At 35.3% G+C, this 22,587-nt stretch overlaps 1 protein-coding gene across 1 annotated transcript in view; it reads right to left on the reverse strand.

Annotated features, from left to right (window-relative positions):
• Positions 1-3,215: 3,215 nt before the first annotated feature.
• Positions 3,216-22,587, reverse strand: part of LOC137658957 (neurofilament heavy polypeptide-like) — a 59,722-nt gene continuing 40,350 nt past the window's right edge. The window contains exon 5 of the mRNA XM_068394067.1: positions 3,216-3,469. Coding sequence (XP_068250168.1) covers positions 3,216-3,469 — 254 coding nt within the window. The remainder of the gene's footprint in view (positions 3,470-22,587) is intronic.

Below are 22,587 nucleotides of genomic sequence, written 5' to 3' on the forward strand. Positions count from 1 at the left end.
CATGCTGAATACTGGGGGTCACGTCAGCGTGACGTGAAACTTCACGCTTGGAAGCATGGTGAGAAGGGTCACGCTTATTAGAACCGTGACGCTCCGAAAGCGAGGGTTCCTGTCGTTCATGGTCTGGACGGTAAGACTGCATGAATGAGGAAAGTTTCATCTGCATGTCCTGCAGCATGCTAAAATTAGGGTCAGTCACAAGTGTGTCAGAGCCTGACTTTGGTAACGTCTGTTCCGCAACGTCATTGATGACAACGGGAGCAACAGCACTCACGTCACGTCTGGAACGTCCAGACGAAACCACAGAACTGTGACCCTGCAAAGGGGTCTCCGGAGCAACCATACCAGACGTTTTAAGGGGACGTTTGGCAGGTGTACCTTCATCCGATGAAGGCAGACGTTCTGGACTGCTCCAATGACTGCAGCCAGGACGTTGACTTTGATCTGAAGGGATCAATTTCCTCTTGAGAGGTCTGGAATCCTGACGCCAGTTTTTTCTACTGATGTTAACGTCATCAGAGGATGAGGAGAACTTAGCCTCACCTCTCCCATGATAAGGGCGATCGTTACGTGCAACGTCAACCGCAACTCGTGAGGGGACGTCTGTTCGTGGATTAAAACCTATCGTTCCCTTTTGTCGTTTGACATTCCTTCTCCCAGGGGTTGGGGAGCTTTAAAGCGGTCTAGGACTGGGTGAACGACAAGTACGAACAGACGTACCCTCCGCAACACTGAACACATTCTTCGCACTTTTATCGCTAACACTGGCACTTTTCAACAATTTAACGTCAGACATTAGCTGGTTCCTGTCCATAGCAAGCAACTCGACCTTGGCCCCAAGGGCATGAATCACCTTCATCATGTCCATCAGTGAAGGCTCGTTAGTGCTAGTAGGGGGTTCATGGATTACCACTACAGGGGAAGGAATAGGTACAGGGACATGGGGAGAGGAAAATTCTCTAGAGTGAGAAGAGCTTCTTCTAACCCTATCTCTCTCTAACTTACGAGTGTACTTCTCATATTCAAGCCACTCTTTATCAGATAAAATAACACAATCATCACATCGATCCCCTGACATATTTTACCTCCAAATTTGTTACAAATAGAGTGGGGATCAATCGAGGCCTTAGGAAGGCGGGTCTTACAGCCTTTCACACATTTCCTATACACAGGGGAAGGGTCGGCCACTTTGGAATATCCAGAGAGAGATCAAACAAGCAAGGGTCAAAAATAGTCAAATCAAAAAGAGTTTCAAGAAAAGTCGTAAGAAAATCCAACCAAGCGAATGCCATTAACCAAAAAACAAGTTACTTCACCAAAGCTGTAGAAAACAGGAGGATATGCGCGAGCATGAAAGTTCCAATGTTGTCGCCACAGCGGCAGAGAAGAACTGAGGACTTTTGGAATGGTTCCAGTATCCTGGCGAGTGGTGGCGCTAGTAGTACACCTAGCTTCCCAATCTCCGATTGCCGGCGAGTTTTGAATTTTCTGCCGTGACATCAGAGACGTTAGCTATATATATATCCACCGGCTGTGTGTGTGTGTGTAGATCGCCTTACCATATGTAAGACACGGGCTCTTGCCGCTGGGCAGCCCGTAAAATACCGGCTAAATCTAATGTTTAAAAAAGATGGACCACTTTACCTGGTATACAGTGGGAGATGACTCACGGATGTCTCCTGCCATCCTCCTTAGCAACTGGTTGCGAAAAGCATCACACTGTGAGGAGTTGCTGGAGAACCTTCCAGCATGAAGTCATAGTGAAGCTATCGTTCAGTGGAAGATCATGCGTGGCTGTCCGAGTAGATCGGAAAGTGGAAGGAGCTCCCTCAGTGCCTGCAAGAGCAGATGCAGAAGGTCCGGGAATCATTCTGCATGTTGCCACAATGGAGCTATTGAGATAATAAAGAGGTTTTTCGATACCCTTACTTTATTCAGAAACCTCCTTACTAGGCCGATGAAGGGGAATGCGTAAACGTCCATGTTGTCCCACAAATGTTGGGATGCGTCCTGCCTGACTGCATGTGGATCTGGTACCGGAGTCAGTACACCAGAAGTCTCCGGTTGAGGGACGTCAAAAACAGGTTGAATATTGGCGAACCCCACAAAACCAAGACTTTGTTGGCTATTTGTTGTTCAAAGACCATTCGGAGCCTACAATCTGAGTTTTCTTGCTCAGATTCTCTGCCAGCACATTCTTCTTGCCCTGGATGAAACTTGCTGATAGGGCTACTAAGTTGTCTTCTGTCCATCTCTGGATTTCTACAGCTAGATGGCATAGGGACTGTGAAAGTACCTCCTTGGTTATTTATGTACACCACTACTGTGGTGTTGTCGCTTTCCCCACACCACAGAGTGCCATGAACAAAGCTAACAAAATTGTTTGAGGGCTAGGAATGCTGCCCTCATTTCCATGTTTTATGTGGCACTCGGATCAGAGCCCGGAGGCCATGTTGTGCAACAGGTAAGCCCCACCTTCTTTTGAGGCATTGTAAAGAGCATCAATTCCTGGAGAGGAGAGAGAAGGTCTACTCCCCCGAGCAGATTAGCGTGGGAGACCCACCAGCTCAGGTGTCTCTTTTCCTCTGACCCTATCGGATCCATGTTGTTCGAAGGGTATAAATGCCACCACCAAGAGGTCTTCAGCTGCCACTGTAGAGAGCAAATGTGCAGGTAACTGTTGGGTACCAGTTTCTCAAAGGAAGCCAGGTGCCCCAGCAGCCTTTGCACCTACTATTCTGATTAAGCAACCTGTGACAGAAAACGGGACCACTGCCCGTTTCATCCTTTCTAGTCTTTCTTTGGATGGAAAGACTTTGCCAACTCATCCCAAGATATACCGGTTCTCCATAGGGAGGCGTGTACATTCTACACGAGCATCGTGAACCAGCACGCTATTGTCCACTACCGAAGTACGGAGATTGCTGAACCACCTAATGGTGAGGCAAACGTTGTGAGGTGAGGATTGGCGAGCACCTGTATGGTGTGCGCAGGCAAGGCGGCAGGCACCTGTACCTCCTGTCTCGCTGCCAAAGCATACTGCAGTGGTGAATGAGTGCATGATACCGTAGTGCGCACCTGTGGTGAATGCGATGCCGAAGTTTGACATGTGGGCGGATAGGCTCTCCTGAACTCGCTACGAAGTTGGCGAGTGACCTAGATCGCACGCAGATTCCCATCAGGCGGAGGAGCTCGCCCATCGACCTCTCTAATGCTCAGTGAATGGGTGCGCAACACTGCGCAAGAGTCCCTCGCGAGACTTGGTCTGTGCTCGCATGCACCAAAGTAGTGTGGCCCAAAGCATTCTTATATGACCTGTCTACCGCAGAAGTTTGGCGAGTAGAGTTATGCATTCCTACAGGAGGAGGCATACGCTTGTTAAAGGCTAGTAAGACTGCGGGAGACAGGTTGTACCAGCAATCTTTACGTGAGGAAAATACAGCAGTCTTTTCTTCCGAACTATCGGAAACTGGAATGGGCAATGGGGTACCTAGTTAGCCAACTACACTGTAGGGTAGCCAGCACTGCCCCGGGATTATGTCTGTTGCTCCACCCCGAAGGGTTGGCAAGTTCAATAAAGAGGAATAAGGAACCTTGACTCTCAAGTGAAAGATCAATTCCCACCGGTAGCCTGAGAGGCCAAGAGATTGTTGAGCAAGTAAACATCTCAAGTCGATTGCTGTTGAGTTATGCAATCGGTTAAATCCTATCCTATCCTATCTTGGCAAGGAAGCACCTGCCATCCTCACCTCAAGCCTCAAACAGATATCTATTTCTTAAGGTGCTAATAGTGGGGGCATTCGGTCAACAAATGCTTCAGTGTTAGGGGTACCAAACAGTCGTTGCAATTTAGCTGGTGTTGGCTAGTCATTGAAAACTTGTGTGTCAACCGAGTGTGACCAATACGGAGACAACAAAGAAAAGTCTCCCACTTTTGGAGCATCATGCTATACAGTAGATCCAAGGAGATATAACGTTTGTTATTTCATTAATCTTATTTCCAACTAAACTATCCCAATGCTTTACCAATTATTATAAAAAAAACTCTTAATGGTAGGTTAAAAATCATTACAGGTGATGGGATACCTTTCTGGTAGAAATTCAGCTGCCGCATTCTTTTCTAGTAAGTCTGCTTCTCATGTGCCGGAAATCCAGCAAAATTGAACTGTTATACCTCTCAGCCCCAAAATAAAAAGCCACTCTAATATCTTTAAAACTAAAGGATTATATAAATCAAAACTTCTAAAGCTTATGGGACACTTCTTGCATCACTAAAAATGGTAAAATTGCCCTTCTCTTTTAATGCTACTTTTTTCAATAGAGGTTAGTATGCCACATAATTCGCCAGTAAACATAAAGGATACTATGGGAAGTGCACATCTATAATTAAAAGTACTACTACATACTCCAAATCCAATGTCAGAATAAGATTTGGAGCCATCAGTATAAATAAAAATCTATTTCCTAAGTTCTTCAACATGTTCCATAAAAAGAGACCTTGCTTCTAAGTCAGCCATATTCTTTTTATCCCAATAAAATATTTACAGAAAGGACACGTATTTTTATCCTTAAAATTTTTCAATTTTGAAGGAGTATCTCCATGGAAATGATGACCCATTGCCCTTTTTTTTTTTTTTGCTAACATGTTTAAGGGCTTTCAAGAGAACAAGATCTTCAGGCTTGTAAATGAAAGCAGTTTTATGTCAATAGTTGTAATCATCTATTTGTTTAGCTTGTACTTAATGAATATTAGCTGTGACACTTGGTTGGATTGCTCTCAAATCTCTTGCATAGCCTGAGTTACTTTCACTAAATAATCTTCATCAAACTCGAATGTTGTCAACTGATTCTGTATTCCACCATTTGACGTTCACAGGAAGTTGGGGTTACGGTTAGAGCAAGAAAATGGAAAATGACGAGTTGATCTGTGAACACCTCTCCATTAATACAAGCAACTAATTTTTTTACAATTTTCAAGTATTTTCAGTAATTTGTCCTTTATTTTCATTTCTATCGTCCCACAAAACCACGGCGTTTAAGGGTGGCCAAGCACGAGTCGCCTTTTGCTTCACCTGAGTAAGCTCATACAGTTTCTGGAACATAACACTCTCCCTTCCCTTATCATTAATTTGTATATCAAAACTCTAATTTCTTGTTACGAGTTCTTGGAGACATTCAGCCACACTTGAAGCATTTTTCAGTGATTTTGTTTCAGTCCAATTCGAAAAATAAGCAGTAGCAACAAGTATTTGTAGCCACTGATCTCTGGGGGTGTGCAAATTTATATTCAAATCTGTTTCATGACCGTACCGAGTGCAGCTTTAGTGCTTTATTTGATAGTATGTGGCTTACTTTTTGACACAAGCTTTTATATCAGAAGATACCAGTATCAAGTCAATAAAAGGGCTTACCGACTAAAGCAATTGTAGCTGCAATTCCATGATGTATTTTTAGACTCCTGGGGTTTACCAAATCCTTCATGAATTTCCTTATGCACACACTTTACTTCTTGTTCGTTCCACAAAAATTGCACACTCAGTGGGTCACTATTTTTTCTACTTTCTATTGTAGTATAGTCTGTTATCGACAATGCAATATGGTTCACAAGCACGGCGATTTTTTCTCTTTTATCAAGTAAACCATCAGGATATGCATGACTGCTTATGAGGGTAAAATATTTTGAAATGTATACTGCAATCCTTGCTGTTGTATAAATCCATGACAGCTGCAACTAGGTCAGAGTGGCAAGAATCGACTTTAACTTATTCAGCAAAAAGATAGTTTTTCATGATAGCTCTTTCGACAATCTTCTCTATCTGTTACCTAAGCAGTTACATAACAAAGCATTTATAAAATTTTCAATTAAATAATTATGCGATTACTTTCATTCAGGGTATGCATTTTCAAATTTTTCGAAATGAGGCCAAGGCAGGTAGGGGAGTGCATATACACGTATAACATATACAGAAAGGGGAATGTACATCATTCAGAAGGGTGTATATTACACAATTTAAACTGGGGGAGTGTTATTTTATGTATAATAATGACTGGGGAGAGCAAATTATACGTATAAGGACGGCCGAGGAGTGATAATTCTGGGTAGTGTATATTAGACGTGACACCGGAACTAATCAATAATGAAAAAGCTCTCAACTATTTGAGTACTTTTGAATCTGAATGAAAAAAAGAAAATGATTACGTACATTGCCATGAAAAAATATATTTGTTTACGACAGCATTTAAAACCAAAATTTTCTCTTTACTTATGTGCATGCAAAATTGACTTGTCTAGAATCTAGATTTACTATAATAAGGAGTTCAAGCAAAAAAAAAAATATATATATATATATATGTATATATATATATATATATATATATATATATATATATATATATATATATATATATATATATATATATATATATATATATATATATATATATATATATGTATATATATATATATATAAATGACTTTTTTTTTTGGTCCAAACTCCATGTGGCGAAATTCTTTTGTTGTTGAAAAACTTGAAAACCCTCAATGAAGCATAAGTTTTGTGTTCTAACTTTTCAGCATACTCTTCATCGCCTCTAAAATTCAGTCCACTAAAACACCTTGAGTAATGTTCTTGAAAAAAAAATCATCATTATATGGCCTCTACCTTCAATAAATAGTTACGGCCACGATTCCCTACATGAGCGTGCAATTGTATGTTACTCTTTGGCACGGCTTTGGATAAAGGCGCCAGGAAATAATATACAGAATGATTGATAGGGCATTTCCTTGAGAATTTCCTCATTGTTCTTCCAAATATTTAACAGTAGAGTTCAAATTTTCTTTACCTGGAGGTTTGCATTGAAGATAAGATATCTACTTAAAGATATAAATTAATTAAAACAATTTTGAAATAGCTGGAAATTACACTATTGAGATGAATCTGGTAGTCATGAATTACGTATTAACATTATTGTTAATGTGCCTACTTGATAAAAAGTCTTCTTCCATATACGTTACAAATAAAATTAACTTTACATTTCATTTGCTATAGTTTTTTGGAGGGAAATATATTACCGATGATTACTAACACTGTCACTATAATGGAATTCCAAACTGACATGGTTTGTTGAAAAAAAAAAAAAATCCTATATTTTGGATACCTTCAAAAAGTACCGGTAGATTTAAAGATTACAATCCCTAAATCCTAAACTTTCTATGTTCATCCTCATTGCATTTCTATTTGCAAATTTCAAACCATTACTTTAATCTTCCATTGGTTTTGTATTCCTAATAATATTTTCACCACGCTGGTATTACTAGACTCCTGCTTTTTAATATCATTTTCAATAATTTGCATTTCAAACTCTATCCACACGATTCAATAACTTTTATATTTCCATGAACTATTAACATTTTAATGCCCTTTTTCGATCTCTTTTTGGACAATATTACAAACCTCATATATATTTTCAACCCCTTTAGTAGATTCTTTCTTATCCCTTCATGAAAATCATCCATCTATTCCTCCTCTTCATCGTTGTCTTCTTCCCTTTGCTTCACCGCCACTCCCACCATCACTGTTCAAATTTATCCCCAATGTAATATCCCGAGACACAATAAAAATGTAAATGATGGTTCCAATAATGATGATCAAACAGAGACCCTGCCCAGGGCAATCCATTCTCGGCTTCGAAATAAATTTCTTTCCCTAAGAGATCTTATAAAACAATGGGAAAGATATAACTAACAACCGCAAGTTTCTAGTTTGTTTCATACCATTAAAACAACAAATTCTTAGAAACGAAAAAGAAATATGTACCTTTCTACACTATTTTTTTTTCTGTTTAGAGTTGGCGTGATCCAAAACCTTGGGATTTCTGACACGCCGCCTATTGGATTTCTCTCCTTCAGCCAGGGGGCAAAACTTGGAGATTCAGAAATGTAAATGGCTTCTGATCCCCCTACACGCCATAATGGAAATAGAATTGGATCCTCTACCAGTGAATATTCCAATGTAATGTCGCTTATTACTAGGGTATTTCCTGTTAAAATCGTCACTCTCGCATTTGGAGGAGCCGCGGATGGGTAGAGATAAAATTGATGGATGAAAGGAAAGGATGAGATAAATGGAGGAGATCCGTAAATTTAAGATAAGTAAATATTGAAATATCGAGATAAAAAAACACGTCTACGCTTCAATTAACAGAGTTAAAAATGAAAAAAAAAAAAATTAGGAGATGGGGATAAAAATACGTCTACACTTAAATTAACAATTAAAAAAAAATACGATTAGGATATGGTGATAAAAATACGTCTACACTTCAATTAATAGAGTTAAAGAAAAAATACGATTAAGATATGGCGATAAAAATACGTCTACGCTTCAATTAACAGAGTTAAAAATGGAAAAAAATACAATTAGGAGATGCGGATAAAAAATACGTCTACGCTTCAATTAACAGAGTTAAAAGAATACGATTAGGATATGGTGATAAAGATACGTCTACACTTCAATTAACAGAGTTAAAGAAAGAAAAAATACGATTAAGATATGGCGATAAAAATACGTCTACGCTTCAATTAACAGAGTTAAAGAAAAATACGATTAGGATATGTGGATAAAAAATACGCTTACCCTTCAATTAACAGAGTTAAAGAAAAACACGATTAGGATATGGGGATAAAAAATACGTCTACGCTTCAATTAACAGTTAAAAATGAAAAAAAAATACGATTAGGATATGGTGATAAAAATACGTCTACACTTCAATTAACAGAGTTAAAGGAAGAAAAAATACGATTAAGACATGGTGATGAAAATACGTCTACACTTCAATTAACAGAGTTAAAGAAAAATACGATTAGGATGTGGATAAAAAATACGCTTACCCTTCAATTAACAGAGTTAAAGAAAAACACGATTAGGATATGGGGATAAAAAATACGTCTACGCTTCAATTAACAGAGTTAAAAATGAAAAAAAAATACGATTAGGATATGGTGATAAAAATACGTCTACACTTCAATTAACAGAGTTAAAGGAAGAAAAAATACGATTAAGACATGGTGATGAAAATACGTCTACACTTCAATTAACAGAGTTAAAGAAAAATACGATTAGGATATGTAGATAAAAAATACGCTTACCCTTCAATTAACAGAGTTAAAGAAAAACACGATTAGGATATGGGGATAAAAAATACGTCTACGCTTCAATTAACAGAGTTAAAAATGAAAAAAAAATACGATTAGGATATGGTGATAAAAATACGTCTACACTTCAATTAACAGAGTTGAAGGAAGAAAAAATACGATTAAGACATGGTGATGAAAATACGTCTACACTTCAATTAACAGAGTTAAAGAAAAATACGATTAGGATATGGTGATAAAAAATACGTCTACGCTTCAATTAACAGAGATAAGAAGGAAAATTATACGATTAGGATATGGTGATAAAAAATATCGTCTACGCTTCAATTAACAGAGTTGAAGAAAAGATACGATTAGGATAGGGTAATAAAAATACTCTCACGCTTTAATTAAGAGTTAAAAAAAGAAAAAAATAAGATTAGGATATGGTGATAAAAATAAGTCTACGCTTCAATTAACAGTTAAAAATAATACGATTAGGATATGGTGATAAAAAAAATATGTCTACGCTTCAATTAACAGAGTTAAATAAAATACCATTAGGATATGGTGATAAAAAATAAGTCTATGCTTCAATTAACAGAGTTAAAGAAAAAATACGATTAGGATATGGTGATAAAAAATATGTCTACGCTTCAATTAACAGTTGAAAATAATACGATTAGGATATGGTGAAAAAAAATATGTCTACGCTTCAATTAACAGAGTTAAATAAAATACGATTAGGATATGGTGAAAAAAATAAGTCTACGCTTCAATTAACAGTTAAAGAAAAAATACTATTAGGATATGGTGATAAAAAATACGCCTACGCTTCAATAAAATACGATTAGGATATGGTGATAAAAATACGTCTAAAATCAACAGTTAAAATAGCAAAAATACGATTAGGATGTTAAGAAAAGAAATCAAGTTAAGGGAGAAAGAAATAGTCGAATAATGAGAGAGAGAGAGAGAGAGAGAGAGAGAGAGAGAGAGAGAGAGAGAGAGAGAGAGAGAGAGAGAGAGAGAGAGAGAGCACGAAAAAGGACGGCTCCCTATCGCAAGTGAGAAATTTACAGCTACTTCGTAATAATTGAAGATAATGAAAATACCCTCTCTGGAAAGATCTGGCTGGACGGTTCGTCGTTCCAGCCAACGAATTTGTGAGATCATTATTGCTTTCTCGTGCGGCCTACGTACTCATTACCCGTCCTTTTGCCAAGCTTGGAACAACAGCCTCTTTGAAATATATTCTCACATTTACAAAGCGACCGACCGGCCGTCCCAAAAGCTGGGGTGTTTGCTCACGGCTGATCTCGGGACGTCCTACGCATGGACGCTTCTTTTAAATCTACTATTTCAATTATAAATAGTTAATTAAAAGTCAGGGGATATTATCCATGTCATACTTAAATTGTTACCGAGACAATTTTTGGGTTTGTTACTATTTCTCATGTTTTAGCGTAAGATTCTTATCATTATTACTAACTTCCACATAAAGGGTACAATAGGGAACACTCTTCTATCTTATATCCCTTCCGCTTGTTTTGTGAAAGCTTTTATAATTCATATAGAATATATTTATTTTAATGTTGTCAATGTTCATAGAATATCTTATTTTTCCTTGTTTCCTTTCCTCACTGGGATATTTTCCCTGTTAGAGCCCCTGGCTTATAGCATCCTGTTTTTCCAACTAGGGTTGTAGCTTAGCTAATAATAATAATAATAAAGGAAACTTCATGAATTAACCATGGAACAACTCATATTTCAATAGTCTATTTGATCATCATAAGTTTACGGGTATTTAGATATTCTTTATGGATCTTATATCAAACAAAAGGAACAATAAAATCTACTGGCTAAGCTACCAGTTACATGCTACATTTGATGTCTACGGGTGTTATCAAATGGTACAATTAAAAGAATAGTGGCAAAATAATGATCATGTCAATTTTTTATCTCTCTCTCTCTCTCTCTCTCTCTCTCTCTCTCTCTCTCTCTCTCTCTCTCTCTAACGCTAAGTATTTAACATCTGATTGGATTCAGACTGCATCCCATTCCCAAGATATTACATAATGAGAGAGAGAGAGAGAGAGAGAGAGAGAGAGAGAGAGAGAGAGAGAGAGAGAGAGAGAGAGAGAGAGAGAGAGAAATTCTGTCATTATTGAGACCCAATGTTTCAATAGCTCTACAGGATATTAAAATACTGTCGTATTTTTTATGGAATTCTTAAATGTGGCAGCACAGGAACAATGCTAGTAATTTTCAAGGTCTCATTTAGTTAAAATGAAAACTACAAATAATATCGGAGAACATTGTGTTATCCTATCATACTGGGCAATTGTTAATAGCATTCATGCACAACCGGACGTAAGTTCGCCCAACAGAAGCTAACTTTCAATTGATATCATAATAATAATAATAATAATAATAATAATAATAATAATAATAATAATAATAATAATAATAATAATAATAATGACTGGATGATATTAATCACGCTTCTGAACACACACACCTATAAGACAAAGACCTTACTTGTTTATTTAAATGGGAGAAAAGGCAACAGTGTTTAAAATATTAGAGTTGCTGCTGTATTTCAGCTTACCAAATTGGACAGCTTCCAAGGATAATTTCTATAGCATATATCTTAATTTTATTCATATATCTTAATTTTATTCAAATCCTTGGGTGGAAAATTCGTGAAGAAATGTGTTTGTGCATCGTCTATGTATGCAGACAATAAGTTTCCCATAGGCATAGCGGATGAAATATATATATATATATATATATATATATATATATATATATATATATATATATATATATATATATATATATATATATATATATAATATTCTGTATTAGGAAATTAGACGATAACATTTTGAGTTATATTTTCACTTCGTTGTCTCTACCAACTTCACTTTCCTCTCATATGCAAGTTTCGATTCAGTAATTTCATGCTACGAAATGTATAGTACAGCGAACTATAACATTTGACATTATCAATCACATCACACATTTTCAAGTTTTATTAGTGTTACGTAAACGGTACATTTAAATTTCAGCATCCGAGTCAACTTGAAAAGGAGGACTTGCAAAGGTGACTTAACCGATATGCTGCCAATTAATTAATAGACTTCCCGATCAATCATATGTAATGCATTAAAAAGATATGCGTAATAAAAAAGAAAAAGCAACAGTTAACCAGATTAAACTCTTAATAAAAATTGCTAATGCCTTTTTAAAGACCACCTTCCAGCAAAACATCTGGCGCGTAATAAAGTAGAATGGGCTGTCGTTTCGGAAATCCTCATACAACTATCAAGTTTCAATCCATTTTCTCCTCATCCTTCACCACTTCGGGCGTATCAAGTTGCAGCAATTACAAGGATGCAAGAAATCGACTTTTCAGAAAATCACAAAGTCGATGGCAGCGCCACGTGGCAGCCGAAAGAAGCAGAGACAAGATCCTTTGTTTACATCCCGATGAGGTAAAGGGGATCATGTGTCCAACGCAACACCATCAAGCACCCCTCCGCAATCATCCCTTCCACCCCTACCACAATCACCCCTTTCCTATGGTCATCACCCCCTCCCCTCTTCATTGGACATCATTGTCTGTGCTATGACAACCCACTATTGTTTACAGCCATTAACTCTAACCCGTTATTAGCTGTAATTAGCCAAAACGGGAGGCCTGTTCACTCGAGGCCCTGCCAATAATCACCAGTCACAAGGGAGAACATCCAGCCTAAAATCTCCGTCGTGTTGGGGTTATTATCTCAATTTTCTCATTACCCTCTTCTGTAATCAGAAGCCCAGAATGACAAAGTAAGGCCAATGAATATCGGGAAATTAGCATCTCTGATTATATAGTTCTTCATTTCCTCAAGTGACAATATCATTAAAGTATGTATGAATTAAACATTTATATGTAACAACCAAAACATTTTTTTAATGGGTTCCAATAAAGATAGCAAAAGTTCAATACGTAACAATACCAACAGCTGAGTATGAACGGTCATCATTAATGAATTATCAATAGGTAAATATGTATCGTCATTAAGCCGTTTCTTTATCAATGGCCGATTTAGAATTTGGAGGATGAGCACAAATTTTAAGGTTACACCACTAAACTTCAGCGTCTTACAAATGAAAATAATTGAAAATATAGTAGTTAATAAAATATAACAAAATTACCAAAGAATTCGATTTTCAAAGAAAATGACATTAGAAACCAACTAAAAAACATTGGATGGAAGGACGCCACGAGAAATCAGACACACGCAAATAGTGCCTCACATTACCTCATTCCTTTAAATGTCATACGCACACATACGTGTATATATATGTATATATATATATATATATACATATATATATATATATATATATATATATATATATATATATATATATATATATATATATGTATATGTATATATATATATATATATATATATATATATATATATATATATATATATATATATATATATATATATATATATCTATATATATATATCTATATATATATATCTATATATATATATATATATATATATCTATATATACACACACACACATATATATATATATATATATATATATATATATATATATATATATATATATATATATATATATAATATATATCACTTTCTTTGAAGGGACTCTTGGAAAAAAATTAACTCTTTCGATTTCCAGCAAGTGTAAATGGGATGAAGTTGCTAGATCAATGATCTACCCCATAGATGGTCAAGAAGCTTGTGTTTGCTGCCTTTTCTTAGAACCTATCCAAGTACATGTGTACTTATGAACTATACGGCATATATGGCTAGTCTCTGGGGCACTGTCCTGCTACAGCATTGTTAATGTCCCTTGCCTATGCCATTCATGAGCGACCTTCAAGTGTTTCGAGGGAATGCATCTACTTTCTTCGTTATACATATGCCTATGGTCTTTCCATTCTAACCAAAAACTGTAATATTTGTGCAAAAACTGAAATAAAGGCGCCTGATAAGGTAAACACCAATAACTTTTATATGAAGGATACCTGTACGAAATCTTGTTAAGTTTAGCAGCTATGAAATTGCTATAAATATTTTTCTTTTTTACTAGCAAAAGTATTTATATGGGAAAATAAAAAAAAAATATAACGTTAAAAATCCGCATCGAAAGGCACTGGAAAAAAAATCTCTCTCTCTCTTTCAAATCCTTGGAGGAAAATTTTAATATTTATAAACTAATGGCAATAGACTGATAGAACTTAACGAAATTCCACAACGTGAATATATGTTAACACAAAATATCATTACAAGGTTATATATAACAGAGTATAATAATTTACAACCAGGTCATGCGTTGACAACATCTTTGTTTAAAACCTCTGCGAAATGACAACTATTTCATGATTTATGAGAGAGAGAGAGAGAGAGAGAGAGAGAGAGAGAGAGAGAGAGAGAGAGAGAGAGAGAGAGAGAGAGAGAGAGAGAGAGAGCGTGTGTAATTTCAGTGGCAACATCCATGACCTAAAATACGAAATGCCATTTGTATATGAAACGTCGTTTTTAGCTTAACAACATCGAGACTACCAAATTATCACCTGTGCATAATTATCTTAAATCACAGAACAAAATGACATATTTAAAGGTCACTCATGAATGACAGAGGCAAGGGACAGTGACATTGCCATAGCAAGCAGGACAATGCCCTAGAGACTGATCATACACACATATGATCAGTGCCCAATGCCCCTCTCCATCCAAGGTAGGACCAGGGAGGGCCAGGCAATGGCTGCTGATGACTCAGTAAATAGACCTATAGGCTCCCCCCACAAGGATGGTAAGGTTGCAGACGCTAAAGGCACTAACGAGTCTGAGCGGGACTCGGATCCCCGTCTGGCAAACACCAGGCAGAGACGTTACCAATCAGGCCACAAGAAGCTTCCGTAATTCTGGGAAACATTATGGATGCTTATATATAAAGACTTGGATGTTTATAGTATTAAGGTTAAAAGGTTAAAATGTTATAAGTGTCAGGTTTCGGTTCCAGTTTCAATAGAATAGATGCTCAACAGAACGTCACCTGGGCAAACCCAACCTCCCATTGTGGTGCCCAAACACAGCAGTGTCCTCCCCAGTAAACAGCTTAAACTAACGGTCTTGGGCTGGGATCGATCTTCCGTCAAGCGAATGCAAGGCTAACACGTTAACAATGTACCAGCCAGGAGCCTATAATGAAAATTACGTTTCTACTTCGTATTATCTTAAATCATCTACATGACCAACTCACTCATAATCGTTAAGGCGCACCTGTCATATACTACTACTACTACTACTACTACTACTAATAATAATAATAATGATGACGATGATGATAATGATGATAGACTTCAAATAAAAATTCAAGACCAGAAAGGGATAACAAAGCTAGTTTTATATAGGCCTCTTAATTTCCGTTAACCAAGTTACCTACAGTAAGTACTTAATGTACTTTCGTGACATATAGGCTATCCATAATTACGTATTAAATTTTTAAAAGTAATATTTAAGAAGTGTAACCAATAATATCTGCATGAAGAATGACCAAAATACCATTCAGAATTTCACTATACTAGTGTGACCATCTTCATATTTCGCAATTCATTTCTCAGTTTTTTGAGTTAAGGTACAATTTATGATTACTAAAAACAAGAATGGAGGATCCTTCCAGTCTGAAAATCCATCTCTCATTTTTCCGAATAAAAAACCTACTATAATACCAAACAGAATTCCACTGAATTCCATAACCATGTATTTCCCTTCATCTGCTACAATAGCCCTTCCTTTCTATTTTTTTTATTTAATCCATACTCTCCACAAGACATTCCTTAAAAAGTAAAATTACTCTTGCTGTAAAAAAAGAAAAAAAAGGAAAGAAAGATATATGTAACATTTAAGAGCTTATTTTTCGTAAATAAGTTGAAGCTGACCAAACAAACCGGCGAAATATCAAGAAAATGTTTTGAAAAAGTGATTGATGTATGTTACTGTAACCCTGTTATTGACATGACACAAGGGCCATATGGAAACCGTAATCAAGAAAACGAAAGTGGTTTCCCCTCCACAGTCTGTCACTACTACGTTCTTATGGTGATAAAAATTACTTGAAATTTTTGGAGGTCCTCCATGTTCATAAAAGTGATGCCTTTGAAGATTTGAAACTCAGGATAATTTTTTTTTTGGGGGGTGGGGGGTCCAAAAATGGACGTACAGTTAGCTTAACTCTGGATAATGTGATTTATTTTAGTTGTCCAAAAATGGACGCCAGTTAGCTTGGGAAAGAAGCAAAGTAACAGTACCATTTCGAATATAGCAATGCTAGGTCACTTTAAAAGTAAATTTATCCACATCATACATTCTAGAACACTGCTGGTCTCGGGGCATCAAACTAACCAATCGGAGCATAAAAAGTTTTTGGCAGAAGCTCGCCAATATGATTTACAAAATTCATACATTACGTCCCTAGCTGTATTATATAGTTCAAATTTTCATTTCTAAATATAACACACAACGCTTCCTCAGAGAGAAATGGAACGCAGATTCTAACAGATACCAATGACAATCAAACGAGCCTCAAAATATTTTTGGGGAAAACGAATCTATAGCATTTTGGTTTTGTTTTGATTGAACTAAGATTATAATGATAGCTAAACCATATCACAAATCAGGGCTACATAATATAAAGAACCGATAAACTGACTTTAGGGTATGTATCACAACTTAAATTTAAGTTCCTGTACCACCCGTGTGTCACACGATCGTACATAGTAACGACATTTCTCTTTTTTGTATATATTATCCTTTCTATCTTCGCTCTCCCCTCGCACTGACAGCAACTTGCATCAACCTGTCTGCCTATTTCTCATTGTTAACTGTTAACAGAACCGGTTGCCGGTTGGACAAGAAATAGCATGTTGTATTTTGTGACCTTCTTGCCGGGACCTAGTGTGTATATATACTCGATGTGTGTATAATAAAGTACTCAGTTGCTTTCACCTCGCTTTGGAGTCACAAGTTCACAACCTACTCTTGGCCCGTCACATTCTTATGGACTGAAATTCTCAAGTTATAAAGCCGAAATAAACAAGCAGTGTGTGACTTAATTACAATAGTAATATATATTTAAACAGTGATCTATAAGTTCTTGAAGTATTAGAAAAATTTCCAGAGAAACTGAAAGTAGTTTCTTATGAAACATAATTAAAACCTTTAATTTAAATTAGCTTTCAATTATTCCGTTTACAGAAAAAACTTAATTTTCTTCAGAAGGGACCATGATTTAAGGTTCCTCGCGTTATTAAAGTACATGAAAATAATTGAACCCACAGTTGTCTATTGAGATTTATCATATTTTGACAGACACTGTACACGCATGGGGAAACATAGCCCGCCTTTAATTTTCCAAATTAATGATCACGCCATTCTTTTTTAAAGCCATAGTTGACTTGAAATTCTTTCTTTTTAAAAAGTATTTGTCTTTTGAAGCTTTAAGCTGTGGATTGTTTGTGTGTTAATAAATAAAAGGAATACTTATCAGGGATTTCCAAACAATTTTAAGTAAATATATATATATATATATATATATATATATATATATATATATATATATATATATATATACTGTATATATATATATACTGTATATATATATACTGTATATATATATATATATATATATATATATATATATATATATATATATATATATATACTGTATATATATATATATATATATATATATATATATATATATATATATATATATATATATATATATATAATTGCACAATGTCGTCTTTAACTTACACGAAATTTAGGCGTTTGCTTATGAAAATTAAATAAACATCTAAAAAGACACAGGAAAAAATTATAGCACGTTTGAAAAAAAAAAAATCGAGTTTTCACCAACTCCAGTTTTAATACAAACGCGTTGGTATCCGGATAAAAACCAACCTCGTCAGAAATGTATATACCCTTGAAGAAGCAAAAGGACCATCGAGCAAACAAAGACTTGCTCAAGAAAGGAGGAAACAAAAGACGGCCAAACCACTGCCAGTGGTATCTGATATAGTGTGACAGCAGTGCTAGGGGACCTGTCATTACAAATGCTGATAACAGATGCTGACAATTCGGTGTAATTGATCATAGCCTATGGTATGGTTATCTTTAAAATCATGCCTGGAGATATAAGGATGATTTTTCTTTTTAAAGGTATAAGGTATGTGAAAATAATACCAGTAAATATGTAGACGTGCGTTTTTTAAAGTGCTTTAATAGAATATTACCTAGTTAAACTTTTCAAGGTCAACCCCTGGGCTTATAGCATTTTGCTTTTCCAACTGGGGTTGTAGCTTAGTAGGTAGTAATAATAATAATAATAATAATAATAATAATAATAATAATAATAATAATAATAATAATAATAATAATAATAATAACCTATTTAAGATTGAATACAAAAACGACACTTTATTATCGTAAGACATCTGTTTCTACAAAGCACTATACAACCGTTGTAATATAATTCTTGAATAATTATTTGAAGACAGGAAAATGACAAAAGGATAATAAACTAATGTCGAAATCTTCACTTTCGGTTGCTAAGAGAAGAAAGAAAAGACTTATTAAGTCTCATAATCAATGATCAAAACCAATAATATTCATCTAAGACAACTCTCTGACAAATCCTGTTTCATTGCATCTTGACTTTCGGTTGCTAAGAGAAGAAAAAAAAGACTTGTTAAGTCTCATAATCAATGATCAAAACCAATAATATTCATCTAAGACAACTCTCTGACAAATCCTGTTTCACTGCATCTTGACTTCCCCGCCAATGATCCCCCTTCTTCTAAAGCATTGGTCTCGACATTATATTTAGACTGACCGATAGCCTTCGAAACCATCCTTCTTAATTCTTGATTCACGTCAGCGAAGAAGAATAAGACTCAGCGTCAAGGCGAATCTTTTAGGAAGATGATGAAGACCTCCGAAACCCTCGCAATTAACGACTGTAATTGGCCAGCGGATGAAAAATTGGCGAGAGCATATTAGGGGTCAGTTAGTAATTGCGGGCAAGTATTTCCCAATCTTCCTCCATCCCCGTCAGACCACCACCTTCTCGGCTTGGTCACGTTCGGGGATTGCGGTCGCAGAGGTCAAACGTACCCGAACATTATAGCCGGTGAGTTTTATAATTTTCGGTACTGACGGGTGGCGAGCGTTACACGACGTTCCCCATCTGAACCAATGAGAAACATCTTTCAAAGCGAGAGAGGTTCCGATTGGGTATCCTCTTGATGATGAGGTAGGAGATGATTGGTGGAGATAAGAGGACAAAATGATCGTGGTAAAAGCGTAATTGGCTAGGTTGGTAGCCCTGCGTGATGTACACTATGGCAGGGGGGCACCACGGATACACAGGCCCTGCACGAACCTACAATTTTGTGCATTTTTCGCCCCGATCGGAGAAACAGTGTCATGTTTAGCTGTCGATCCTACAGCGGATAGCTGACAGGCGAACCAAATACACGGCCACCTCGACATGGCATATCTTTTTCAACAGCTGATTTTATTCCCCTGGGATATTACTCAAAACAATATAGCCTATATCCAAAGCAATTACGTAAAGTTATTTATACTCTGAGCTCAAAACAATATAGCCTATATCCAAAGCAATTAAGTAGTTATTTTCACTCTGAGCTCAAAACAATATAGCCTATATCCAAAACTATAAGCTATTAGGTAATGCTATTTTTACTCTCAGCTCAAAACAATATAGCCTATAGGCTATCCAAAGCAATTAAGTAAAGTTATTTTTACTCTGAGCTCAAAACAATATAGCCTATATCCAAAACTATAAGCTATTAGGTAATGCTATTTTTACTCTGAGCTCAAAACAATGTAGGATCAAAAACTACAAGCTATTAGGTAAAGTTATTTTTACTCTGAGCTCAAAACAATATAGCCTATATCCAAAGCAATTGAGTAAAGTTATTTTTACTCTGAGCTCAAAACAATATAGCCTATATCCAAAACTATAAGCTATTAGGTAATGCCATTTTCACTCTGAGCTCAAAACAATGTAGCCTACATCAAAAACTACAAGCTATTAGGTAAAGTTATTTTTACTCTGAGCTCAAAACAATATAGCCTATATCCAAAACTATAAGCTTAGGTAATGCCATTTTCACTCTGAGCTCAAAACAATGTAGCCTATATAAAAAACTACAAGCTATTAGGTAAAGTTATTTTTACTCTGAGCTCAAAACAATATAGCCTATATCCAAAACTATAAGCTATAGATTATGTTATTTTTACTCTGAGCTCATAACAATATAGCCTAAATCCAAAACTATTAGGTAAAGTTATTTTTACTCTGACCTCAAAACAATATAGCCTAGATCCAAAACTATTAGGTAAAGTTATTTTTACTCTGACCTCAAAACAATATAGCCTAGATCCAAAACTATCAAGTAAAGTTATTTTTACTCTGAATTCAGAGGTGATGGATGACATTGCTACTTGGAAATCTCTAGTAAAGGCATTTCCATTTTGAATTCTTAAGTGAATGCATGATTTCCGCAGTCTTATTCGGTCCCTCTTTTTCAGTAACACATTGGTTTCCCAGACTCTGAAGGGGCTATACCTGCAGCAGTCGCTTGCCAATGCCTCAAGGCCTTCGTGTTCTGTTGATACATTATTGCACAGAGCCAAAAACGTGTCTGACACACTCTGATTATGGCGCAGGTCTAGAAATTTGGATTGTGGGACAATGTATGTTTATCTCGATGGTCCGCTGGAAAATTTGCCAGTGGTGCTGCACTAAAAGCAATCCATATGAAAAATTAAAATAATCTATATAAATATAAATCAAATAAATATATATAGGAATGTAAGAATAAGATGAGGGCTATTGCCTTAAAAATTAAATTCTTCAATTACTATGTTAAGAGATTAAATATAGTACTAGACGGAAAAACAATATACCATAAAAGATTGATTTATATGAAACGAATGTATTAGAAGAATGAAAGAAACCGTAAATTCGATATAGTATTTTACCAAATATTACAAAATATTCAAACATATGAAAAATTCAAAAAATCTATATAAATATAAATTAAATAAATATATATAGGAATGTAAGAATAAGATGAGGGCTATTGCCCTAAAAATTAAATTCTGCAATTGATATGTTATGAGATTAAATATAGTACAAGATGGAAAAGAATAACCTAAAAAGATTGATTTATATGAAACGAATGTATTAGAAAAATTAAAGAAACCGTAAATTCCGTACAGTATTTGACCAATTACAAAATATTCAAACATCATCGGTTGACCTTGCGTAACGCAAAAATGCATCGTCACAATGAAATTGCGCCCACTCACCGTCCTCCAAATAAAAATGACTCTAACATACAATTAATTTACTTCTTGGACCTGTGGTGATCTGCTTTAAAATAGGGGTTTGTCGATATACAAAAGCTTGGGATACGTAGCAGAACAAGGGGACGTGTTGGCATAAGGCCAATTCAACCTGATAAGAATTAAGATGTATGGGAATATAAATAATGCTTGGGATATCAAATTATATTTGCTGTTCATTTCCAGCGATCTCTACTACTATATGAACATGGTGTATATATATATATATATATATATATATATATATATATATATATATATATATATATATATATATAATGTATGGATGTATGTATACAGTATATATATATATATACACACACACACACATATATATATATATATATATATATATATATATATATATATATATATAGATATATATATATATATATACTGTACACATATATATATGCACATATATACTGTATATATACACATATATATATATATATATATATATATATATATATATATATATATATATATATATATATATATATATATATATATGCCGGTACCTCAAACTGTAAAACCAGGAGCTTTCGCTATGATATTACACTACATAGTAAAAAAAAAAAAGGCAGAAACATTAACTACTAATATAAAATAACGAGAGGTTAACAGACTACTAAAGTAATTTTACAATTATTATGATGAAGATGAATCTTTAAAAGTAAGAGAGTATCGTGAAAGTCTATTCCCAATTCTATACTCCATCCGAAGATGTGAATATAGATAGACTCCCACAGGGTATTATAAATAATCGTATCAGGATTCGGTTGCAAATCAACTATAAGATAGTTTATAAACGCACTTAATTTCAAGAATGTTAAGACAGTATATACAATAAGGAATGCCTTAGTACATAATTGTATGTATAAAAAAATAAAACGATTATAGAAGACACGAAACTACAGACGTCCTGCACTAATTAATGGTTACTGTCGTATGAAACCGAAAGGACAAACCTCCACA

The sequence above is a fragment of the Palaemon carinicauda genome, chromosome 19 (genome assembly GCF_036898095.1).
Source record: "Palaemon carinicauda isolate YSFRI2023 chromosome 19, ASM3689809v2, whole genome shotgun sequence".
Classification (NCBI taxonomy): Eukaryota; Metazoa; Arthropoda; class Malacostraca; order Decapoda; family Palaemonidae; genus Palaemon; species Palaemon carinicauda.